Source organism: Bremia lactucae (genome assembly GCF_004359215.1).
Source record: "Bremia lactucae strain SF5 chromosome Unknown BlacSF5_NotPlaced_19_SHOA01000004.1_2068294bp, whole genome shotgun sequence".
Taxonomy (NCBI): Eukaryota; Oomycota; class Peronosporomycetes; order Peronosporales; family Peronosporaceae; genus Bremia; species Bremia lactucae.
In genome coordinates this window covers 742463-769229 of record NW_027152031.1, presented here as the reverse complement: position 1 = coordinate 769229, position 26767 = coordinate 742463, and the positions used below count along the sequence as shown (strand labels likewise).

General features: G+C 44.5%; 2 protein-coding genes across 2 annotated transcripts; both read left to right on the top strand.

Moving 5' to 3' along the window:
• Positions 1 to 2239: 2239 nt before the first annotated feature.
• On the top strand, positions 2240 to 3222 carry CCR75_003141 (uncharacterized protein; the record flags this gene model as incomplete). Its single annotated transcript, XM_067961238.1, has 3 exons — positions 2240 to 2434; positions 2522 to 2642; positions 3002 to 3222. 3 exons carry the CDS (start codon positions 2240 to 2242, stop codon positions 3220 to 3222), a joined length of 537 nt encoding a protein of 178 aa, XP_067821447.1.
• A 240-nt stretch (positions 3223 to 3462) lies between these two features.
• Positions 3463 to 3729, top strand: CCR75_003142 (uncharacterized protein; the record flags this gene model as incomplete). Its single annotated transcript, XM_067961239.1, has 1 exon — positions 3463 to 3729. The coding sequence occupies one exon, from the start codon at positions 3463 to 3465 to the stop codon at positions 3727 to 3729; it is 267 nt and encodes an 88-aa protein (XP_067821446.1).
• Positions 3730 to 26767: the final 23038 nt, after the last annotated feature.

Below are 26767 nucleotides of genomic sequence, written 5' to 3'. Positions count from 1 at the left end.
TTCGACGTGTTTTTTATGAAAAAGAACGCAAGTACCATTTCTTCTGTCGTAACCACATTTAATGTGCAAGCGGGACTACCAACCTTTCAGTGAGGCAATGAGCACTTGCGCTAGCGCCGACTGCAAGCGAGAGAAATCTGGCTCTAGCTAAAACCTGTTGCCAGACTCGTTACCCCCCAACGCCTCCCAATTGCTACACTGTCCAGACTTACCCGTAACGCACTTTAGTAAGGTCATGGTTGGCAAGTTGAATGTGTTTAATTTTTTTTACAAAGATTCCCATGCACGCGTAACTCGGGTTACAAGACCTCGCTTATCATATTCTATGCGTCAATGTTTCAAAATAATTAACTTTACCAGTGGATGTCCGGGTCTGGTACTACACTGGGAATTTTCTAATCTCCAGCTCGTTTGCAACGGTCAAATTGTGGAATCTGTAAAGGAAAAGTTGTAGATGGCAGGCCGAATGTTTTCAAGGCACAGGTTACAGCCGAAATGCCATGGTAAAATCCGAAGGACGCAAGTAACGTTTATGTAAACGGCACTGCCAGAACTTCTTTTTGATGCCATCACCAATGAACCTGCCGAACCACATGCTAATGGCTCCATCGATTCACGTCGGCAAACTATTGGTGCAATTGCGACACGACTTGCACGAAATGGTATCCCTATAATTTAATTTATAAAGATTATACTTACTAATCAACAAATGAATTTGTGCTATATTAATTAGAATGGATTCAAAGATTCATAATATAAGAGCAAATTCCACGGCCAACTTGAAAATAAATAGAAATAAATTTCTATCGTATTATTAATTTCCTTATTCAAATTTTGAATCTCAAGGCAACTGTAAATGCCTTTATGTTAGTCTGTCTTTCAGGTGTCCAAACTTCCTTTACTTAGCAAAATATTACGCCTACAATTGGTGCAGAGCCAAAATTGCAACCACCCGCCAGTTTATTTCTTATCATTGAATTTAAGTTTCAGATTAATGACAACATAAATTTATGTATGATATGAGCATCGCAAAATCAACAACATTCCAAAATTTGGTTTCGTCGGCACATCAGGAAGCCAGCTCAAAAGCCTGCACAAAGACTTTAAGCATGAAGTCCGGATACTAAGAGAAGTTGTACCATTACACTGTGTCACCGGCTGTCACACCTATTACACTTACATAGGCTCATTATAGGGTGTCCCTGATATAATTTAGGGGACTCTCATCAATATCGAGGTAGATAATTAAATTAGGGGTGTTACTTTTCCGATTCCCAATATCATTTAGAGGGAGTGGCATACATAAGGGGTGTACCGGTTTTCCCTTAAAATGTGGCGACGAAATTTGTACAGACCACATATTTACCAAAAAAGGCTTCATATTTTACAATATCGTGTTACATAGCAGCAAAACAACAGATTGCGACCTTAAGCGATGCTTGTTTGATATATATCGATGTGCTCGAGCTCTGCCATTATAATCAGAACAAAGCTCCCAAAATGTTGTAGTAAACTTTCCTGCAACCGCAGTACGCTATATTCAGAGGTGCACCGAATTGTTATACCTAGGTGTTCGTGTGAAAAATAGGATTGTCCAAAGATCTCAGTTTCCTTGAAAAAAACTAAAAGGGGATTAGGTAAAGTGACTTGTTGACATGTCCTTTTAGAAAGTATAAAAGGCCATCATAAATTACGAGTGAACGTCATTTACTGGAGCGACGTGACTGATTAGTAAAACGTTTTGTGCATTATTTGTATAAATAACTGCTTGCCACTGAAATTCCATAAGAAATTGCATATCTCTAGCATAGGGTACTGCAAAAAAATCCGGCATGGTTTTCGCAGCCACAGCCGTGTGGATTATTCCAACAATCCATCACAATCTATACCCTGCACACGAATCGCACCAATAAAGGTCCCCCCATGTATGAAACCACAATGTAAGTTTCAAGAACTCACCCAAAGCTGCAAAGTTCGAACGTGTTGCGACGTAGGAGTTTTTCACGTTGTAACGATTGCCCTGTTTCACCCCTTCCGTAAAATCCACAAGCAAATACTACGAGCCTCAACTGCTTCCCCTTTTTCAAGTGTCCAAAAAGGCCGTCGCACCTCTCTTTTAGCAACTAAAAGAAGCCAGCCACACCAGCTGCAAATCTCTACCGTCCTCGCGATCGCATTTTATAACGCGAAACTCGCCTTCTCTCGTACTCGAGAGCCCTTCCTCCTCCTTTAAACTAGCATGCCCAACGGCGACGAGAACTACCGCAACATGGAAGCACAGCAACAATTTGACCAGCGCCGTGCAGACGATTTAGCGCGACAGGATGCGCTGCTCGACCAGATTCACGGCGGCGTCGTGGGTCTTAAGAACCACGCGCATGCGATTAATGGCGAAGTCCTTGAGCAAAACGTCATGATTGATGACATTAGCAACGTACGTAAAAAACATTTGCAAGTTGCGATTTAATGGGTTTTGATGCCACACGTATGTTTTTTTGTGGCCGGTTTTTTTTTTTATTAGCGAATGGACACGGCCACGCACGATATTGCAAGAGAAGAACAGACCGCACGGGACGTGAATGCGCGTAAAAAGAAGGCATGTCCACTTGCTAGTAGTGCTATTTGTACTAGTGGGCTCATAGGTTTTATGTGGATGCAGGTTTGCAAGTTATACGGTGTCATTGCCACGCTTGTCGTCATTCTCGTCGTTGTGTTTGTCATTCCATCGTCCAAGTAAAGACCCAACTGGTGGTTCCTGTTTGTTGCCACTTGAATTTGCCATGGCAACAATCTAGCGACTTTGGCGTCGTTTGTCCCTTTTTGTTGCAAAAGACGGTGTCTATTAATGTCAATTATTGTCACGCCGTCGTCAATGGTTTTATTCAAGAAATGCTATTGGAGAGGTCAATGCACTTAAAATATATACAATGATTTTATACTTCCATAACTCGGTGTTCGATTACTCTTATATCACACGTCACATATTATCACAATAATAAAGCCACGACAGTAGCAACGCCCAAGGTTACAAAGCTGACAGTCGCCACCGAGGCACCGGCAATCACGGCGCTCTCAGATGAGTCGTCCTCGTCATCATCAGGCGGTATCTCTGCCACGGAAGGCCCTGCAGGCGTAACCGTGCCCACTACGGCGCCCAACGAGCCGCCACTGCCTGTAAAATTGGCCACAGTCGAAGAAGCGCTACTAGAGCACCCTGCTTGAAGCTCGCTGTTACTAGGAGTCTTTGAGGCATCCGCTGGGTCGCTAATCCCGTCTGTAATTAATCCAATCGCACTGGCCGTTGTCCACACGCAGCATGGGTCTCCCAGCTCCTGGCCGTTAGTAAACCCATCGCCATCGTCGTCGGCCTGGCAAAGCGTGGCTCCCCAGGCATTACCAGCCTTGGAGAAGGCCTCACCAAAAGTACTGAGTCCAGTCTCGCCCGCTGGGTCGAGGTGACCAATGTTTTCGTTGCCGGGTACGTTGCCGCCATTAGGCACGAGCTCGCTATATTTGGCGTACCCGGTTACTGTCGATGGCACTAAGACTGCTAGAGTCACCAAACCGTCAATCGAACGGACCATCGTATTGAATACTGAGGCGTTTAGTGAAAATTCGAAAATGCCCTTGGAAAATACGCGCATTCGACACTTTACTTTGCCATGTGCTTTTACAAAATCGCTTCAGAGAATTACTTTTTCTTCTTCTTCGTGGGGCGCGTTAAGCTGAATATATTTTTTATTTCTTTTCCGCGAAGCCATGCACATGCACGTTTCAAGGTGCTAATAGTTTACAAACCCAAGGCAGCAAGAAATTGTCCGACAATAAAGTAACAGCCCACAAGTCAATTTCACTGGATCGTACCGAACACGCTCTTTGTGATATGACTTTTAACGATATGACCAGCGGGAGCGTGACCACAAGAAAAGTGGAACGACCTTACTGGGATGAGCAAATGGCAATTAGACGAGCCGTGTCAATCTAATTCTGCACATCTCGACAGGTGCTCGGAATTTACCAGCCGCCCGTCGCTAATTTACTTAACCACAAGTGTTGGAATATAGCCTTAAATTTGATTAGCATTATTATTTCTAAATTGATATCTCAGGAACATTTATCTGAAAACTTACATTGGGGTTTAGGGAACACAAATATTCGACATTAAGAAAAGCAAAAAGAAATAATCTCTGGCGTAAAAACAATATATCAGGATACAGACAGTAAAAAGCTCTGCATATTTCTTACATTTACACGATGATATTATTGCACATAATTCCAGTGTTTCCTGCACTTAATTGCATTAATGGTGCTGAATATATACCGTTCTTTATTTGGCAAGTTTGACATTTTGTATAGTCCTCCTAGTGGATTCGGGTGCATCACAAAATCTTGTAAAACTCGCGGTTCTGAGAAAGAGACCGGCGATGTTTGATTCGCTTTGCCCGGATGGCAAGCGAGAAGAGCCGACCGTTCGTTTAGCAAACGGCGCGCTCGTTAAGTTTAAGGGAGTTCAGGTAGAACTCGCCTTCAGCTTTAGTGAGTTCTCTTGTAAAAAGAAATTGGTGTTTTGGCAACCGTGGAATGCCTAGGATGAGGTCATACGGACTCTCCACACCTAGCACTGTGAACTTCAAAATTACTTGCATCGCAGACGAAGCGAAAGGGCTTATCCGCGTCTGGCAATGCCAAGACCGGTGCCTCCACAAGAGACTGCTTCACTGATGTGAACGCATCTTCTAATTATTTTAACAAAACCCATTCTGCGTCCTTTTTAAGGAGGTCAGATAATGGTTTAGTTTGCTCAGCATAATTCTTGCTATATTTATGCAAAAAATATCGAGTCCGAAGAATTGGCGCAAATCCCTCACATGCCGTGGGATTGGCCATGCCTTCACCGATATTACCTTGTCTGGGTCTGCTCGTACACCATGTGTACCTACGATGCAGCGTAGCACAGGTATCTCGGGGACTGTGACGCACTTTTGCAAGTTGACGTAAAATTGGGCGTCCTTCGGTCTGCATCACAGCGTCTAAATGACGCTTTTGCGACTCTATTGCGCTCAGCCCGTCCTCGGCCCTACTATGCACGAATGCATCGTCAAAGTAATGGGGTGCGTAGGCACGGTGCTGACGCATCACGTGAGCGACCACTCGGTTGAATGTCGCTGGTGCGTTTTTCAAGCCTTTAGGCATCACAAGCCACTTCCAAAGCATACCGCTTGGGGTGCTTACAGCTGATTTGGCTACATCGGACTCTCTCATGAGTACCTGATAGTTGCCACCCTTTAAATCCAACGCGGAAAAGATAGTTGACATTTCCATGGAGTTCAACAAGACATCTTTCCGCGGGATTGACGTTTGAGAAGGTATGGTTGCCGTGTTCAGCTTATTATAAGCATGAACCACGCGCGCCATCCACGGTGGCTTTACGCACACAAAGGTCGGGCTGCAGTGAGGCGATTTGCTCTCACGCACATGTCCCGCCTTGGCTCGCTTGTCGAAGAACTCATCGATATAATCAATATGTTCTTTCGGTAACGGCCATTGCTTGGTCACACAATGCTTGGTGCCAGGCTCGAGGTCTATTTCGTGCCCGATGCCTCGATCTGCTGGTAGGCGGCTCGGCACTTCCTCTGGAAACGCATCGAGATGTTTCTGCAAACTTTTGAAGAAGGGACTGTCTCTCAAGGCATCCCAGCCTTGGGCAGCGAGCCGTTATTTTTGTCCGTTTCTAGGACGCTCTCGTCCAATGTGGACGATGAGCAACAGCTCAACAAGTTCTCTTCTGGAACTGGTGTGACTACTTTGTGGATCTTTTCTTCCTTTAATTCGGCAAGGAGCAGATCCCACGGCATCTCCGGAAAATTTACTATCTACTCGGCAGATTTAAAGACTTGCCGGAGCCCTCAAATGAGGATGCCTCCGCAATTTCGTCATTGACGGCCTCGAACACCTCGTTCAATGGGCCGTCCTCTTTATTAGGGACTGATCCAAAGGTCACTCGTTAAGACGTGCCTTTGATCGTCCTAATATGTCGGGTACTCGTTCTTCGAGTCACCACGACCTTCGACTGGGAAGCGGGTGCCGTTGCTCCCTTGGCTAACGCACCTCTTCCAACCGCACACCGACAAGACCACCAAGGACAGTATCATGCGCCTCATAGACAATCCGATTCTTTAAATCCTCATCATAGGGACCAACGATGCGCGGGGTATTAGCGGCATCCGTTCAATAAAGCAACATGTTGTTATCGATGAAAAATCGATGTATCCTTGCACGCAAACGTGCTGACCTTTAAAAAGGCCGATTCAGTGCTTTTTAGAGCTCGTTGCAGAGCTCCCTTTTTCTGAGTCGGACTGAATAAATAATGTTTTCAACAGTGGAGTTTATTAACTCAGGCATTTGAATGTTTAAAGCCGTTGGCGGGCACGTCTTGATGCGACCGCGCTCTACTTAAGAACACACCCTAGGACAGCGAGGAAGCGGCTAGACCGTCTTCTCTTGCGTGTAGTGAGGTAGTTATGGTGGGCTCTTTAGCGACCTCACCCAACGCACTAAGTACTCTAGTAAAGTATCGTCATGGGAGCGGTTATCCGGCTCCTCGTGCGCACTTACTAAGTAGGAAGTAGTTTTCAGACTGAATTATATGTAATCGTATTAAATATAAGTACCTATCTTTTAAATCAAAAATGTCATCTCTGTTGATAACACTTGATATGTATCGCAAGCGTATCCTTCTAGATACCTCGCGTAACGGATGACGCTAGGCGTCATCCCTTCTAAAGTGAATGCACCCATGTGCATCACATACATAAGGGTTGGTCACAAATGTGAACCACACCCGAGTGGTGGGTCTAATTACTTTATTTAAGTAATTGACCATCCCCTTAATTACACCAAGTGTACTTAACGGGGACTGTGGAACATTGGGGCAAGGCTGTACAAGCGAGATTTATTGGTGACCCAAGCTTTACAAATGGGTTAGCACATACGTTTGCACGTAAGAAACTTGCCACGGGTTAAACCCTCAGCTCCCGCGGCTGAACCTTGCACGTCTGTACCTACCCACCAGGAGTTGGGAGTCCATTAGCATGGATTTTGTTTCGGCCTACCAAAATTTTCGGCCAGTAACACTGGCATTGTGGTATTTGCTGACCGATTGAGCAAAATATCTCATTTAGCGGCTGTGCCGAATACTTTTGATGGTGAAGGTACAACAAGGCTGTTCATCAATCGCGTGTTTCGACAACACGGATTGCCTGTGACAATTGTCTCGGATCGAGACTTCCATTTCACGGGTAAATTCTGGAATCGATTTTCCGAGTGCTTCGCCGCAGATTGCACATGTCCACAGCGGACTATCCGCAGACCGATGGCCAGACTAAACGCGTTCCGTTAACGATACCACTACGTAGCTCAGGGCTTGGATGGGGGGGTTAGCCGATAGGTTTGCTGATATCAGCCCTGTTACCATATGGAAACAAGTAAACGAGATTCCCGCGACGCGATTTAGTGTCTTAAGATATGTACGTGACCCGATGGCTGATAGCCAACACAAACAGAAAGAAGAAGAAGATGCCAATGGCAGAAGCTGTATTCATTTTTATGCGTTCGGAGACCAAGTTTTATTAAACGCTAAAGATCTACCTACTAATTTGGTTTCTGCGATTTTTTCAAGACCAAATTGCGCCCGCGCTTTATTGGACCATTTACGGTCGTGGCCAAGAAGGGCCTAGCTTATACGCTAAACCTTCCTAGCAAGCTGCGTTCACACTCAGTGTTCTACGTTGACTCACTTAAGCTACATCGGGATCTTTTCCACGTGGACTCAAAGGCGCGTGCGCCGAGACAGGCGGTCGTACCGCAGATTGCTTCATCCTCACCAGGATGTCCAGCTGACCTCTAAACGAGCTTGCTGGACGCTACAGAATCGAAAGACGGTTCTGAACCGCCTCAAAAGAGCTCTAACCTCCTGCTTTAAAGCATCAAATGCTTCCGTCGAGATTTCGGGCCCCTCCCGCGCTGATTGATGCGCAAGGGAACCTCCCGTTTCACGTGAAGAAATCTTTAAAGCGACGCCGTCGTAAGGGCCAATACCAGTATCTGGTGAAGTGGTGGGGTACCTCACTTCTGAAAACTCTTGGGAGTTTGAGATACCTCTTTGGCGAGATTGCCCGTACGCCGTTGACATTTTTGAGCGCCAAGCTCAGGGTCAACTCGCGTCAATCGACGCTTCCAATTACTAGAAGTGGGATTAGATGGATCTATAGCCTCAGTGCGGCTTCGATCATGGCTGCACGGTTAACCGAAGCACTGAAATATCGGCTAGACCTTTCTTCGTTTTGTGGCATAAATGCTGAACGTAACTGGCCTTTGGTTTTAGCTTAGCGAAATCGAAGCGAAGCTTCCGTTCCAAACGAACATCTGCCACACCTGCAGACTCTCTAATATTCCAAATATTGCGGAGACGACGGGACCGATGGACCCAGTTCTCAAATGAGACTTCGTTTTTAGCTCTTGTTTCGTTTGGAAACAAAACGATCGGAATTTCCCTCATTGAGGTCACCGAAGCCCCCGGGCTTGATATCGTAAACGCGTCAGATACTGACCTCGCGTCATTACCTTTGGCGTGAGGTATTGCTCATGAAGACCGTCGCAAGCAGCGATCTCCTCCGGCGTCCTCGCCGGGTCACCAGAGATTTAGATGGCCAAGCTGTGACCGGCGATCTCTTTAAGACGCTATACCTCACTAAGTGGGTGAATCTATAATCACTATGAGCTTTAGCTTTCGCTATCTCGATAGCTCTACGACGAGCTTGTTTCTCTATGAGGAATGCCCGCTCTTGCTCTTCATCGAGCGGATTCGTGATGATATTGGATTCGGGGTCCGGCGTCCGGTGCAATGGAGCTAAAACGTTCGCGGTACCACGTTCCGGGAACGGATTTGGAGCCGACGAGACTCGTCTACACGCCGAGGCGTATATGAGCGAGGCTCTTCGGCTTTTTCCTCCGATGCAGTGTGACTCATTTGCAACTCATTGTCAGGGAAGTCGCTAGAGGTCGGTGAGTTACACTTTGTTCTCATTTTCGACAAAGAAATGCAAAACACAACCAAACAGGTAGTTGCTATATTTCAACCTCAAAGAGGAAACGAAGCGAATGTTGTCATTCGGTGTCAACAGTCTGATGGGGGAGGGTGTAATGGGGTACACATAGGTTAATAAACCGTTGTTGTGGTACATTTACTTTATGGGTAAAATACCCTTTTGTTCTATTTAAAAGAGGTAATTACTAAAATCCCATTTGATATGGGTAACAAATGTGGCAGCCGCCAGATCTAAATCTGGCGGCCGAAATCTATTTAAATTAGCTAGAGTAAAATTTAGATTTAAATAAGTAAAAAAACTTCCGTTCTCTACTTGATCTTAAAGCGTCTAGTGCCTTCTTATGGCTTGCGCATTGATCTGTGAGAGAAAAATCATTTCTAAGGTAAATGCTCTCGGGCACTAGTTGCCACTTGGTTCTACGAACTTCTGAATCCCTTGAACTAGGATTCAGTAAGCTTTAAGAGCTTGTACGACTCATTTAGCTTGTTAAACCTAATAGTTCTATAGAACTAAGCGACTCTTTGCGTCAATAAGTCTTCCTCTGACTTACGGAGCAAGGTAGCGCTACACTAGCCGATTGCTAAAATATCATTGTATTACTGAATTAATTACTTGGCATTTGAATGCAAGACATTGATTTTTGTCGAATTCAAACTGTTGTTGCTGTGGGAAATATTACGGGTCAAGCATCACCATTGCATGCTACACATTCGGCAAGTTTTCTATTATAGCCGAGAGCTGACAATATATGAGTTTCAATTGATTTCAGTTACATTGATCATCTGACTAGGGTGCTGCACTTTGACAAATTTGTTTGTTCTAGCCGACTGCTTAAAGTCAAATTGTGGACATTTTAGTGGTTGCAAAAAATCACGGTGACACAAATTTATGGAACGCCTGAGCAAGATGGTACCAATGGCACCTTTAGCAGAGACATTACAACCATTCGGAGCCGCCGCCTTATCTTGAATGCACGACTTCTTTGCTCACGGACTACATGAGTTCAGTGTGTAATAGGGCACCTTTCGCTAGTACTGATTTAATACAAAAAAACTGCACGGATAATAGGGAACGTGACGTACTTCACGTACACGACGTGTAGAGGAAGGTTTTGAATTGCTAATAGTTCTTAGCAACTAACGGTCTATACTAGAAGGCTTAGTATAGGGAGAAAGCAAATTCGTACTAATATAATAAAGCTCCTACGTTATGCAATCTTCTTAACTTACTTAATATGTTAACCAAAAATTAGGTATTACGAATCATTGCTCACCACCCATTCGCGACTCTAGCTGCGATTGGCGGCAACCAGTGAATAAAACTGCGGCATTGGTTTTAGAATATTTCCATGTTCGGTAATATTGGAAATGTTAAAATGTATTATAGACAGATAATAATTTTATTCTCTTTGTATTCATCTTAGAGGAAAATATTATGTATATTACCCCTTAACAATGACTATAGTGAATGATGTAGAGTGACAGAAAGTGCTATCGTCTCTTTCTCTGTAAAAAGCACTTATTAATTCAATTTCAACATTTCTGCGATTCTGACTGGCAGCTACACGACTAAGTGAAGCTGCTAATGAATCTAAATTTACAGTAGATGCTTAGGCGTCTACTGCGGGAAAATACTCACCCCCAACTCGATTTGGAGTCGTCTTCTACGAGCCAGCCTCATCGGCCAAGTCGAGGACAACAATAAATGCCTCCGGGCCGATTACGTCAAACTAGTGGGTTCTGACAATACAGATCAACAATTGGTCTCCAAGATGTTCGAACCTTCGAACTTTCTCGATGAGGAGTCATCTTGTGATGACTCCGATATATTAATGGTACTTGTGATGCTAAACTGCAACACCGGGGATGAAGTAATCGCAAACATCACTTTGAAGGAATGTTAGCTTAAAAGATAACATTAGTTAAAGGGGGAGGGACCGCAATACGTTGCGTGTCGCTCCCGTATGGAAACCTTCGTTGCCCGCTAAGGGCATCTTACTTCGTGGTCTGGAAATATCAACGATCGATACAACTTTAAAACGATTCCTTCGCAGTGCGCACCGGGCGCGCTGAAAACAAAAACAAAATCGTGCTAGTGGAAAATTCTTGCTAGCTCGAAAAGTGATCTGCCTCGTGCAAAATTCCAGCGCTGATGCGATGGACCGACAGAAAGAAATGCTGATCACAATGGAAGAGTAAACTTCTTGTATTTAAGTTAACGACCTACTCTGTCTAATGTAAATTCACCCAAACAAATGATGACTAAATGTGAACAGCAAAAAATACTGCCCAAATATATCGGCCCGTTCCGTGTAGTGCACCGGCAATGCATACACGATTGAGCTATCTCGTCGGATGAGCAAGCATCCGACGGGGTCGTCTTCAAGTCGCGCCGTTCGTTTGCTAATTGCTCGACCGCAATCTTCCCTTGGAATGCCGACGATCTTGCTCATGATCCGCGTCCCCCCGCAATCACCGGAGTACGCAACTGCGATCATGTCGGCGAACGGTCGGGCCCGACAAGTATGACAGACCCGGTTTATCCTACGACTCGAATGGTCAGAAGTGCCTTTAAGTCGAGCGCTCCTTCAACCACTGCGAAGTGAAAGGAATTCGAACGAGTTAACTCGCACGATGGCGTGGGTACCACCCTCGCATGATAGTTGGGAGCGAGGCTCCCAACTTGGCTAGATGCTCCGAGTCTCGTTGAATAGCATGACGAGACCCGTCCGATGATCCGCAGGGACATAAAAATGGCGCGTTTCGTACGCTCGTAAAGGAGCTGCAAATCATCCAATCTCTTCGCGCATCTTAGAAGAGAGGCACGCCCGAGACAAGGAATAAACATCCGTAGCACGTTTACTCGCGAACGTATATTCCGTAAAAGAGCATTGATTCAAAATTCGATTTCGTACTCACCAGGCTTGTAAAGCTTGGATGATTCGAACAGCCCTCTTTAGTGATAGATTAATTGCTCTCACTGTACTTCCATTTGCCGATGCTGAATAAATCAGCATCGTTGTCATCAAAGTCAGCTGTAGGCTCTTAATTATTGCTAATTGTGTCTTCTTCGATATTAGTTAAATCAACATCGGCATCTTTTACATCGATTTGTGAGTCATTGTGTGATGAGCAGAGCAAGATCGGTCTTAGTTCGAGCGAGTTTCCCCTTGAACAAGAGTATTGATGATGCAATTCTTCAAAGATTCGAATTGCACATTCTGTCTGACCATCTGCTCTAGGATGGTCAGAAATTGACATTCCCAACCGTGCTCCAAGAGATTTCAACGTGGATTGACAAAGCTCCCGCGTTAACTGAGGATCTAGATCCGAAGCCATTTAACGGGCTAACCCATGGAATCGAGATATCGTGTCGACAAAGACACGAGCACGCCTACTGCTGAGCGCGACTCCGAGTTTGAAATAAGATGTACCATCTTGCTGACGCAATCTACAAGAACATACATTATTCTTGAGAGCGTCTTCGGGAAATTCGAAGACGAATTTCATTGAAACGAACTGCCAACACTGCTGGAATAGGCAGAGATTAGATTGTGACGGAGCACCGGATGAACGTCGATGCTTCACTATTGACAAACCTCGCAAGCAAAGAATGCACTTGCGCACGAATTCATGCTGGTGAGGCCAGTAGAAATGGCGACTTACTATAAGGTAAGTCTACAATGCCCACTTAGTTGTTCATCTTGACACTTGTACATGATGCGTAGTCGCAAATCATTGCGAGTGCGAATAATGACACGAGATGTATTGCCAGCAATGGCTGTTGAATGCAGTATCCCATTTCATGTTGTGTATCAATCTAGTTGTCCTGGTATGCATTTCACGGAAAATTGTACTCCGCGAAGAAAGAAAACAACCTCGCCATTCTTTGCAAGAGGTGTAAAACTTTCACGGCCGTGCGTGAAAACGCATAGTCCGTATCAGCAACGAACGGTCTATCTTCCAAGAGATATACCCTAAGCTTAGCCAGTGCATATTCATGGGAAGGAGTTCCTTGTCATGCACTATGTAATTGCGTACAGCGGGTTGAGGCTGATGCGACTGATAGCGGACGACGCGCTCTGTGCCGTCTGTGTCATTTTGCGCTAGTATTTTAGCCAGGAACAGGTAACGAAGCCTTTATCACGATTAACTGGAGATGTATATTGCATTAACGCACGGCCGTTTGTAAAATCGCTGGCGTCATGAAATGGTATGGCGTGGTCAGTAATCGCCAGGATTGGCGATTGCATCAAGCTTTGCTTGATACCTTCAAATGAATACTGACAATCAGCATTCCATTTTACATTTTCATTAACAAAGGAGAAAAATGTGCTGTCATTTCAGCAGGTTGATGCTATTTTATTCTCTTTTATAACTCTCCGTATTTTAAAAATTACTTATGTAACAGGACACCTCGTTGCACTCGTCTTGTAAGGAGACAAGCATAGCAACCGCCTTTAAGGGACAGTGTTTTATTGATTAGGCCGCTATGTCTACAGCCGACCATCTCAGTTAATTTGTCAAATAGCATAGGGCAATAAAATTGTAAAGATATGCAGAGCATAAATGTAGTCATACTTTAGGAACCTGGAGTCCGAACTTCCCCAGGAGTGGTTTGCGATGAACATGGGGCGCATGCCTTAACATGCGCCAAGCCACGTTTGGTTGCATTTTGCAACACCGCTGGTAAAAAGAATTGGATTCGCCGGAGGCTTATCCGCACATAAGCAGTATCTGCTGAGGAATTCGCCTCCCGTGTTGCAGCAGCAAGGCCTAAAATGTGCAAACCAACGAGCCAATAATGAACGACCGCCTTGGTGTCAATATATGCGTACGCGTGGCGATGGCGTTTGCATAAGATAAACCCAATAATACCTTCAAAAGTGTATCTGTACATGCGGTTCCTAATGTTGGCGACTTGTCACGCTTAATGCAAATTTTTTAGCGACTATTGTAGTTAAGGGAATCACAAAATCGACGTAAGGCATCGATGTATAGGACGTTGATGGTATTGGCTGCACACGGCAAGGCATAGACTCCGTGTATTTTGCGTAGGGCTGATAAGCCTCTTTATGGCCCTTTAAATAGCAGTGATATCTGGAATTGAGAAGTAGCTGTGACGTGGTGTCCTGTTGCGTAAATATTATCTCATATAAGAGGTAATATAACTACTATTTCCAAAAATAGGAAGACAACGAAGAAATATAAAATTATTATCGTTATTAATTTTGACTCAATAGTTCCAGTTTTTACCAACTTAATTAGTATGTGGGCAACATGACAATAGGTCTGTTGATTCGTTGATTTAAGTTTCAATCAACCCCGCCAATCATTGCAAGAGAAGATTGGCGGTCCGCAAGGAGGCGCTATACCTATTTGTTAATAATGTATTGACGACAGTAGATAGAAATCGTTACGTAGGAATTTAACATATTAATTTAATCCTACTTTTTCTCTATACTAAAGCTTTAGTATCCATGTAGAGTAGCTATGCTTCTCAGCTACTTATAACCTTCTTCTGCACATCAATGTACTTGAAGTAATCGAGGCACCTCACCTTCACTGTTAACAGTGTAGGTTGGCTAGTACTGTTGTCAGTACTAGTAAAAGGTGCCCCACTACACCCTGTATCACTTCGTAGTCCATTGAACGGCCTACGCACGTTCCATCGAACATGAACATGTTGGATTAAGAGGGAAAGCTTTCAAGCCCCTCACGAAGGCTTCCACGCAGCGCGTGAAAGGTTCACTCATTTGAGTGACCTTTAATGGAGAGCAATTGAACGTATGAGCGCGGCCGTAGGCGAGCCAGCTGTTAGCGCCATGTTGTTCGCTCTACAAAAAGACGAGCAGCATGCGGCTTTCACCGAGCTCATAGAACCTGAACTCGACTGGACCCAAGAAAAAAGTAACCTTGTTCACCAGCGAGGCTTTCACACGCAGATGTTCTGAAAGAACCGGGTGCTCGACAGTTAGAGCTATTAGACAACAGCGTTTACATGCTGCTAGCGGGTCAGTGCTTTCGCGTCCGTAAACCTCAAAGATTGAAATCTCTAAGTTTAAGGCAGTCGAAGGCGACCCCGTTAAACATGGTACGTCGAATCAGACGATGCCGCATTGATTACGATGCGACGATAATAAAGTTTGGCATGTTCAACTTGGCTGGACGTGCCAAATTATAGGCCCTAGGGCTCACGCTTCACGAACCACATGTTTGGGTCGTAAGAGTCTTTATGACCCGGCTCAGGCAAACGCTTGAGCCGCCACGTGCCTTGTTCATGACTCGAGCAGAGCTCCTGTATTTGAAGCAGGGCAAGCGTGACCTTCACGCTTACGCCCAACATACATACATACGATACCTAGTAAGTTGTATCGTGAGTCATCAAATTGTAAGCAAACATAAAAAATTAAAGGTCTCGCAGACGGTCCTATCATAATCCACCTGTTTCGGTTCGGATTAGAGACGCTTGATCAAGCGATCTCTGCAGCGGAATGGAGGACTTTAGCGAAACAGACTTTCGTTCACTCTGGTGCGTATCGTACACCAAGACGAGAAGGAAACGGATTTTTAGAAATCATGGACGTCTCGTAGGTGAAGAGCGAGGAAGGCAGGGCACTGCGCCTATGACTGTAAGGCCCACGCCTAGTGCCTGGAAACACTGAGCGGACTGATCGACCTCTCGCTAGCAAGGGCGGAGGACGCGGATCCGACGCTGTTGCAAAATTGCAACGGCGAAGCGGAACGTCAATAAACGGTTGAGGTCAGTAGGACGGGTCTGTAGCAGTAAAGAAACGTGTAATTAATATCCAATACACGTGAAAGGTTAAACAGTACGATGATGATTTCATCGTACTGGATTTGAATCATAAATTTGATCATCCTTGTATTACTTAGCTCAGAAAAACGGCCATGCAAACCTGGCAACATCAATCCGTGACGATGCCTGCCTCTCATTCAGCAGATGGTAATCTAATGAACGTGTTGGGGCATCCACAAGCGTGTGGACGTCTTACGAGTGAGTGCGATGGCCTCACTTGTGGTTCTGTCGTTTGCACGACTGCACAAGACCTCGGTATGAAAGCCCTCCACACTGTGGAGTTAGATACCAACGGCTGTGGACAAGCACAGGCAGCGTCAAAGTTCGACCACTTCATTAAGTTGAGTGTTACAAATAAGGATGCTTGCTTAAATAGCAACATCAAAGAAAATTTAAAACGTCTGTCTATAAGGGACAGTGCGAATGTCCCTGGTCGACTGAAGAGTCGACCGTGGTGGATCTCGCTGTCATATAGAAACAGTCGGAGAGGATACTCCTAAAAAAACTTATGGGATCAAGTCCCCAAAAACCTGCTGTAATAAATTTCCGGAAACCTGTGGTCATAGGTTGCCAGGTGTCGTTGGAAATAAGTTCCATAGAGGAAACTGAGATGTTAAATGTCTTAGTAAACAACAAATCATGTGTAGGCGCTTAAACACTTGATCTGATAGCGCCTCCGAAGTCAACTTCGGAGATAACTAACTGCCAACGCTAGAACCGAAACGGTTTCGCGTGATCTGCGTCGTGGCAAAGTCAAGCAGGTCTGCGTACTTGTACAGATAACAACTACGTGGCCGATATTCGGTCGGCAACAATATTTCCTGACAATCAACGGGTTCTCAGAAGCTTGTCGATGGACGATAGTGTCCTCGATGAGAAGACTCGGATTGAGAGTTTTACGTCCCAATCCTGGAAGTCATTGAAGACAAATCCTTTATATGAGGATTTAATAATATGTAAGGATGTATTCCCTGAATCCGTACCGTGCGAGTTNCTCCGAAGTTAACTTCGGCGATAACTTAATTGCCATTGCTTGAACGGAAATGTTCTTACGTGATCTGCGTAGTGGCAAAGTTAAGCAGATCTTGAATATTAATAATTATTTTTACCCTATAGCTTACTTGTCTCAGATAACAACTGTGTGGCCGATATTCGGTCGGCAACAGTATTTCCTGACAATCAACGGGTTCTCAGCAGTTTGTCGATGGACGATAGTGTCCTCGATGAGAAGACTCGGATTGAGAGTTTTACGTCCCAATCCTGGAAGTCATTGAAGACAAATCCTTTATATGAGGATTTAATAATATGTAAGGATGTATTCCCTGAATCCGTACCGTGCGAGTTGCCTAAGGAGAAAGGCACTCGACACGAAATTGACCTAATCCCATGTTTGAAATACTGTGTCATGAAGCAGTGACCACTGCCTCGTGAACAAGTATTAGCGATCGACAAATTCTTTGTCGATCACTTAGCAGCGGGCTATGTCAAAGAGTCAGCCTCTCCACAAAGCTCTCCGACCTTCTGTGTGCGTAAAGCGCATAAGGAGGGTGGCGGATTGTACACGCGTGGAATAAATTGAGCGCTGCAACGGTAACGGCTCAAACGCCGACAACACGAAAAGACGTAATCATTGATGGTATGTCAATGAGTTCCATCTTTTCGTCAATAGATCTGACGGATGGATTCTTTCCTTATGCGCGAACACAATATTCCGTTCATAGCAGTTAGCACCCTAAGCGGAATGCTATGGGAACGACTAGTTATGCCACAGGGACTTAGTAATGCCCCTGCAACATTCAACAGATGTGTAACAAATCTGTTAAGATCGTTGCGAGATTTCGCACGGAGCTATTTTGATGACGTCTTCATTTATCGAATAGCCATGAACGGAAAGTCGGACGTTGAAGTACATGTACCCTCGTCCGAAAAGTATTTACACTTATGCGTAAGCAATGTCGTATGCAAATCTCCAGAAGTGTATGTTCGCTGCAAGCGAAATACCACTTCTTGGGTGCATCCTGGGTAAACACAATGTATGCTCGGATCCAGAAAAGATCAAGGCTGTAACGGGGTGTATCGTTACATGAAATTAACGCTTAAAGGTTGTTATTAATATATTATCTAAAAGGTAGATAATATTTGGAGTACATCTTTATGTAGTAATGTTCAGAAATCTTATCCATAAATAGGTATAGGCCATTTTACCTATGTATCCCGCAGACTAATCAGCTGTAAACGTAAACAAAGAGAGAGAGACAGATAAGATTTCAGTTGCATGTTTAGTATTAGATTCATAATTAAGTTAGCATAACAGATAGAAAGAAGAGAAACTTAATTATATTAATACAGTTTTCATTTAACCCTCTTTAAGGAAGTTGTCTTAAAGAGAAGTCTTCCTCTGCACGTACTAGTGTACGTGATGTGACGTAAGGCACCACTCGCAACTGAAGCAGTGCGAAGTGGACTTGTACTGAAGCAGTACAAGTCGTAGTGCCCCGTTACAAAGGTGATCACCGACTGGCCTGTGGCAGTCGATGCTAAGGGACTTCGAAAGTTCCTCAATTTAGCGGCGTACTTACAAAGTACTCCCGCAATTATGTCGAATGAGTACATTTTTCTCCTTTTGGAAGAAAAATGAAAAGGGGTCATGGAACGCTGATTGTCAGCGTTCCTTTGGGGGAATCAACCAAAGCTTGATGCAATCGCCAATACTTTTCAATCGGCTGTGCGTTATGCAATATGACATAGACGGGGCAGAGCACGTCGGCTGTTATAAATCGTGTCAGCTTCAACTAGCTGAACGCGACTTTATAGTGCATGACAAGGAACCCTCCTTGCCATGAAATACGTACTGGCTAAGTTTAGGGCCTATCTCTTGGAGATAGACCGTTGATTGTTTATACGGACCATGCATCTTTACGCACGGCCGTAAATAGCCCACCTCTCTCGCATGGCATGGCGAGATGGTTGTCTTTCTTCGCAGAGTATAATTTCTCGTGGAGTATAAACCAGGACGACTTAACGGCGTCCTGATTCCCTTTTGCGCCGGCCTGATTTTTGAGCCGGCTGCGCAATGAACAGCGAGCATAAGGCCACTGTTATACCAATAAGTGTTCAGTCGTCAACATTACTTGACGCCGTTAGAAGCGCCTTTCATGAAGATAAGGCTCTTAAAGGTTTCATAGATCACCTTAGAGATCCATAAAAATGTCCTAAAAAGGTTTGTTGAAACTGTATCGATCCTCAACAGATCGATACACAACACGCAATGTTGGGCGTCTCCGTTCACTAGTACTGATCAGTACTAGTTAGCCTTCCACTGATTACAGTGTAGTTTAGATGCCTCGAAACTCTACGTACACAAGGGTACAGAGGAAGGGTTCTAAGTAGCTAAGGGGCTTTAGCTACCAAAGGTAATTCACTCGTTAACAAACTTCGCAAGCACGTATGTACTTGCGGACAAAATCGTACTGGCGTGGCTAGTAGAAGTCACGATTTATCGTGAGACAGGTCTTATCACGTCCACGATGCCCACTTATTGTTGCATCGTTACACTCATACATGATGCGTGACGCAAATCATTATGCGTGGATAAGGTGTGTCGCCAGCAGTGGCTGTGTAATACAGTCAACATAGAACGTAGGATGCGAAAGCATTTTACGAGGCAGCTCGATCGTGTACGCATTGCCTTGGCGATGTAGATCACGAAACGAGCCGATATACCTGGGCAGTAATTTATTACTGCCTACATTCGTCACTACGTGTTTTGGTAAGTTTACCGTAGACAGTTGGACTAGGTCATTAACATTAAATGGAAGTATGTTTGCTCTTCCATTTTCGTCAGATTTCCGTTTCTGTCGGTCCACCGCATCAGCGATGGAAACCCGTACAAACTGGACCACTGCTTCTCTAGCCAACATAAAATCACCTGCTGACTCGGTTTTATTTTTGTTTTGAGTGCGACCGCCTCGGACTGCGGAGATACTCTCTCTCTCTGTTATTGAGAGTATTATCGTTCTCATTAATAAGCTGTTTTCAATGCTGATTCTTTCAGCATCGTTGTCATAGTCCGTGGTGGTATTATTGTTATTACTGAGATTGTCCACTTTAATGTCAATTAAATCAACATTGATATTCTTCGCACTGACCTTAGTGGTAATGCGTGATGAGCAAGAGCTAGAAGGTTCTTTGTTCGACCGAGTCCCTCCCCCTCTTGACTAAGATTCATTCTCAAACAAGGTGGGTATACGTGGGTGGTGTAAGCCATTCACGAAAAATAGATTATGCTTTGTAGAAGCATGCATTGAATTGTTGAAGGCAAATTCTACCATCGGTAAGAATTCGCTCCAACTCGTAAAAGAGTGGACGTATTCGCGAAGTATCTTAACGAGAGTACTGTTTCCCGCTCCGCATGTCCATCTGTTTCAGGATGATCAAAAGTTGACATTTTCAACTGTGTTCCAAGTGATTTGAACACAGTTTGCCAAAATTCCGCCGTGAATCTAGGGTATTGATCTGGACCAGTTCGCGGGGTAAATCATGGAGTCGAAATATCGTGTCAGGAAAGACACGAGCACAGCCCTTGGCTGTGATCGACTCCGGTGCTACAACAAGATGTCCCATTTTGCTGAAACGATCAGCAAAAACAAGAATGCCATTGTTCTAATGTTTGTTGTCGGAAAATTCGAAGACGAAGTCCATTAATACACTCTCCCGGAACAGGCAGAGGTTGTAACGGAGCACGGGATGAAGCATTGGGATCATTCGTTGACATACTTCACAAGCACGTACGTATTTGCGGACGAACTCATAATGACGTGGCCAGTAGAAGTCGCGAGTTATCGTGAAAAGGTCTTCTCACTATCACGATGACCACTTCTTGGTGCATCGTGGCACTCATTCACGATGCGTTAACGCAAACTATTATGGGTGGTGATGACGACACGAGGGTGTCGCCAACAATGGCTGTGAAATACAGTAACCCATTGCGTGTTGTGTATTTATCTGCTGAGGATCTATATAATTTCGACAGTCTTTTTGAGGATAGTTAAGATGGATTTTTAAGGTAATCGATCAATCCTTTAAGAGCCTTATCTTCTTGAAAAGATATTCTAGCTTCGTCGAGTAATGTTGATGACGGAACACTTATTGCTGCAACAGTGGCCTTATGCTCACTGTTGATTTGCGCAGCCGGCTCAAAATCAGGCCGGCGCGAAAAGGCATCAGCGACTATGTTAAGTCGTCCTGGTTTAAGGCCGACGGAGAAGTTATACACCGCGAAGAAAGACAGCCATCTCGCCATTCTTCGCGAGAGGTGTGGACTGTTTACGGCCGTGCGTAAAGACGCAAGGTCCGTGTATTCAATGTACGGTCTATCTAACAAGCGATAGACCCTAAACTTAGCCAGTGCATATTCAATGGCAAGGATTTTCTTGTCATGCACTGGATAGTTGCTTTTATTTGGTTGAAGCTGACGTGAACGACGCGCTCTGCGGCGTCTGTGTCATATTATATTAACACACAGCCGATTGCAAAATCACCGGCGTCACATACCACATGAAAAGGTCGGTCTTGGTCAGCAATCGCCAGGATAGGCGATTAAATGAAGCTTTGCTTAATAGACGCGAAGGAAAGCAGACAATCAGCGTTCCATGACCACTTGACATTTTTCTTCAAAAAAAAAAAGTTGTAGTGTCATTTCGGCATAATTGTGTGAGTACAGGTACACTGCTAAGCCGAGGAACTTCTTAAGTCCCTTTTCATCGACTGGCACAGGCCAATTGGTGATCGCCTTGATTTTTTCTGGACCGGCGTACATGGCGTACACCGTTATTACCCACGATGCACCCAAGAAGTGGTATTTTGCTTGCAGCGAATATACACTTCTGGAGATTTGCATACGACATTGCTTTCGCATAAGTGTAAATACTTTTCGGACGAGGGTATATGTACTTCAACGTCCGACTTCCCGTTCATGGCTCTGCTATGAATGAAGACGTCATCAAAATAGCTCGGTGCGAAATCCCGCACCGATCTTAACAGATTTGTTACACATCTTTTGAATGTTGCAGGGGCATTACTAAGTCCCTGTGGCATAACTAGTCATTCCCATAGCATTCCGCTTAGGGTGCTAACTGCTATGAACGGAATATTGTGTTCGCGCATAAGGAAAGAATCCATCCGTCAGATCTATTGACGAAAAGATGGAACTCATTGACATACCATCAATGATTACGTCTTTTCGTGTTGTCGGCGTTTGAGCCGTTACCGTTGCAGCGCTCAATTTATTCCACGCGTGTACAATCCGCCACCCTCCTTATGCGCTTTACGCACACAGAAGGTCGGAGAGCTTTGTGGAGAGGCTGACTCTTTGACATAGCCCGCTGCTAAGTGATCGACAAAGAATTTGTCGATCGCTAATACTTGTTCACGAGGCAGTGGTCACTGCTTCATGACACAGTATTTCAAACATGGGATTAGGTCAATTTCGTGTCGAGTGCCTTTCTCCTTAGGCAACTCGCACGGTACGGATTCAGGGAATACATCCTTACATATTATTAAATCCTCATATAAAGGATTTGTCTTCAATGACTTCCAGGATTGGGACGTAAAACTCTCAATCCGAGTCTTCTCATCGAGGACACTATCGTCCATCGACAAACTGCTGAGAACCCGTTGATTGTCAGGAAATACTGTTGCCGACCGAATATCGGCCACACAGTTGTTATCTGAGACAAGTAAGCTATAGGGTAAAAATAATTATTAATATTCAAGATCTGCTTAACTTTGCCACTACGCAGATCACGTAAGAACATTTCCGTTCAAGCAATGGCAATTAAGTTATCGCCGAAGTTAACTTCGGAGGCGCGATTAGATCAAGTGTATAAGCGCCTACACTTGATTTATTGCTTACAAAGACATTGCTTGTCTCAGTTCCTCTTTGGAACTTATTTCCAAAGGTACTTGGGAAAATTTGACACAAATTGTTGGGGACTTATTCCCACAGAAAATATTTGGGGAGTATCCTGCTTAACTGCCTCTAACTGTGGTTGCGGTACCGCAGCGAGATCCTCTACGATCGACTTTCCAGCCGATCTAGGACTTTCGCACTGTCTCTTTTAGACGGGCACTTCAAACTTTCTTGGATGTTGCTTCTTACGCAAGCATCCTTGTTTCGTACCACTCAACTTATTCGAGTGGTCGAACTACGGCGCTGTCTATGCTTATGCACAGCTGTCGGGATCTAATTCCACAATGTTTTGGGTATTCACACTGAGATCTTGTGAAGTCATGCTAACGACCCACAAGTGAGGCCATCGCACTCACTCGTAGGACATCCACACGCTTGTGGACGCTCCAAGACGTTCGTCAATAGGCCATCTGATGAACAACAGACAGGCACCGTCACTGCTTGATGCTGCTAATTTATACATGCCTCGAATCTTCTAAGCCATGGCTTCCCAAGGATGACATCAAATTTGTCATCCTAATCTAGTACGATGAAATCGTCATCGTTCTGTTTACCCTTTAACGTGTATTGGATACCAACTACACGTTTCTTTATCGTTATAGATGCGCCTGTTGCAAGGTGCACTGCCATCCTCATTAGAGCGATTTCGCGCCCAATAAATTTGAGTCTGCGATCTTCTAGCGATTGGCGTCGAATAAAACATTCGGCGCCCCACAATCAACTAGAAATTTAGTGGGAACTTATTTGACACTTTTATTTTCAAGATAATGAGGTTAACCCCATCCCCTGGGGCAGTTACAGACAATGTTTGCGTGTGGGGAGCAACTTTTGTCAAAAGGCCAGCATTTCTTTTGCCGTTGCCGGATTAGTAGGGCGCTGTTGCGAAATTGCAACGGCGTCGGCTCCGCGTCCTCCGCTGTTCCGGGCGAGAGGTCGGTCTTTTCGCTCAGTGCTATTTGGCACTGGCCGTGCGGCACCACACTCATAGGCGCAGTGGCCCGTCTTTTGACAACGATTACATTTTTGTAGCCGTTTGTGGTCTGAAGAGCGGTGTTTCTCGCGATCGACATACGAGAGATCCATGGATTCTGGACCTCTGTTTTCTTGTCGTCTTGGAGGACGATCAGCTCCATAGTGAACAAAAGCCACCTTTAGACTGAAGTCCTCCTGTTCCGCTATAGAGATCGCTTGGTCGAGCCACTCTAATTCAAGCCGGAACAGGTGGGTCCGTATGCAAAACCTTTAATAAACACAGCATAGAAAAATCATATTTGTATGATTTCTCGTTAAGGAAATAATACTTACACTCCGTTTCACTAAAGCCTTTAGTGTTGACTTTGATAGCTAAGACTTCTTAGCTTCTTAACCTTCTTCTGCACGTCGTGTACGTAAAGTATTGAAAGGAACCTCACCTTCATTGAGGTTTGCTAGTACTGAAACTGTACTTGCGAAAGGTGTCCCGTTACAGCTAACTAGTACGTTTTCAATAACAGTAAAGCAGATAAGAGACCATTGATTATGTTATAGTTTTCATCTCCTTGGTATATTATCTTCATCTACTGGATATCTGTAGGCGGGCGGCCTCGCACTACAAAGCATACACCTTCAATTATAGCGAGGAAGTGGATTGACCGTCTTCTCTCGCGTGTAGTGACGTAGTTAGTAGGCGTCTAAGGGGACCTTACCCAACGAACTTGTACCTTAGAACAAATATCGTCACGGAAGCGGTTACCCGTCTTTTCGAGCGAACTTCAATGTAGGAAGCAAATTTAAGACTAGCTTATCTTTTAACAGAATTAATATAAAACTTTTTTACCCAATGATTAGATGCCATCTCTGTAGTTGTGCATCTCTACATGGCGAGCGTATTGTTCTAAATGCCTCAACTCGCGGATGACGCTAGACGTCATCCCTTCGATGTGGATGCATCACATACACAAGGGTGGTTCACTATGTGAAGCTCGCTCGAGTGACGGATTAACTTACAACACGAGAAGTTATTAACCTTCCTGTTAAGTGTGTGTAACATAAGGCAACTAGCCCGTTACAGTATCCTACAATGACTCCGCTCTTTGCTTTCGGCTATACTGTAACGCATTACGCAACTATGATTACTTCATAGATAATTGTAAAGAAACATTATCTTTATGGATACATTAAAGATCGCCGCATCGATGAAGATACGGCAATAATGAATTTTGGCGTGTCACCAAGTTGGCCGAATGTGGAGGACTTCAGCATAAATAAGTCTTTCGTCCATTCAAATTTTTTAGTGGTAAAATATCGGTGCCAACGAGATGCCCCGTCTTCGATCTCGGGACGGCGCATACAAATGGGCTACAACCTCTGAGTCGTTGGCGGATTTGGAACAAAGTGATCGACCTTCAACTAAGAATAGCCGAGGACGCGGGTCCTTCGCTCTTGCGGAATCGCAAATGGCGAGGCCAACTGTAAAAAAACGGCTGGAATCAGTAGGTGCGGAGCACCCTATGATCCAGCAATGTCGAAAAATATTGCCGGTCTCTTAACAAAAGTTGCTCTCAGCACACAGTCATGCCCCTTGTGATGAAATTACCCTCATCAACTTGCAAATCAAATTTACATATGATTTGTCTAGTCTATTGTAGGTTTCGATAAATTTATTCAACACCAATCGCTTGAAAATCTTAGGATGAAGCTCGCTGCGCGCAATATACTTTAGACGAGGATGACAGTGCGGCTTGCAAGAGGCACATCTGCAGGAGTTAAAAAGCGAATAGGTGCAAATCACTACATGCTAGAAGGTAAAAAAAGTGCGACTATCATTTCATTGTACTGGATTTGGATGACAAGTTTGATGTCATCCTGGGAAAACGATGGCTCAGAAATTACGAGCCATGCATAAACTGGCAGCATCGATCCGTGACGATGCATGCCTAGTTTCATCAGATGGCGATCTGTTTACCGTCTTGGAGTCTCTACATGCGTGTGTATGTACTACGTGTGAGTGCGATGCCTAATTTGTGGTTCGGGCATAAGTACGACTACACAAGAGCTGAGTGAGATCACCGTCACGCTGTGAAGTTCGAATCGGCGGCTGTGTACAAGCAACCACAGATCGAGGCAGCCAAGAAAATAACTTTCCAAATAAATGTGGGAACCATCTCCAAATACGCTAAATAGGTCGACCAAAACCTGAGCGAATAAACTCCAGGAACCTGTGGAAATATTAGTTCCAGGAAAAAACTGAGACGTTGAATATCTTAAATAATATCAGACCAAGTGTAGCACTAATACATTTGATCTGATAGTGCCTCCGACATTTACTTCGGGTATAAACTAATTTCCAACGCTAGAACCGAAACGGGTCTTGCGTGATCTGCGTAATTGCAAAGTCAAGAAGATCTTCGTACTTATCATAGATGACAAGCACGTGACTGATATTCGACCGGCAATAGTATCTCCTGCGACGCATGGGATCTCAGCAGCTCATCGAATCACGAATATTTCCTCGACGAGAAGACTCGGATAAAACGTATTAAGTCCCATTTTTTGGGAGTCGCTAAATACAATGTATGAAGATCTGAACGAATTCAAGGTGTGTTCCTTAACTAAGGATAAAGGCGCTCGACACGAAATCTACCTGACGTTAGGTTAAAAATACTCTGTCATGAAGCAGTGGCCACTCGTGAGCAAGTAAGTAGTAGCGATTGACAAGTTCTTTGCCGATCGTTTAGCTACGGACCATCTGAGGGAGTCAACCTCCCACATAGCTCTCTGACCTTTTGTGTTCGTAAATCAACAGGAGTGGTGGCGATAAGTGCGTGCATTCATTAAATTGAATGCTACAACGGTAGCAGATCAAACACCGATGTCGAGAAACGACATAAGC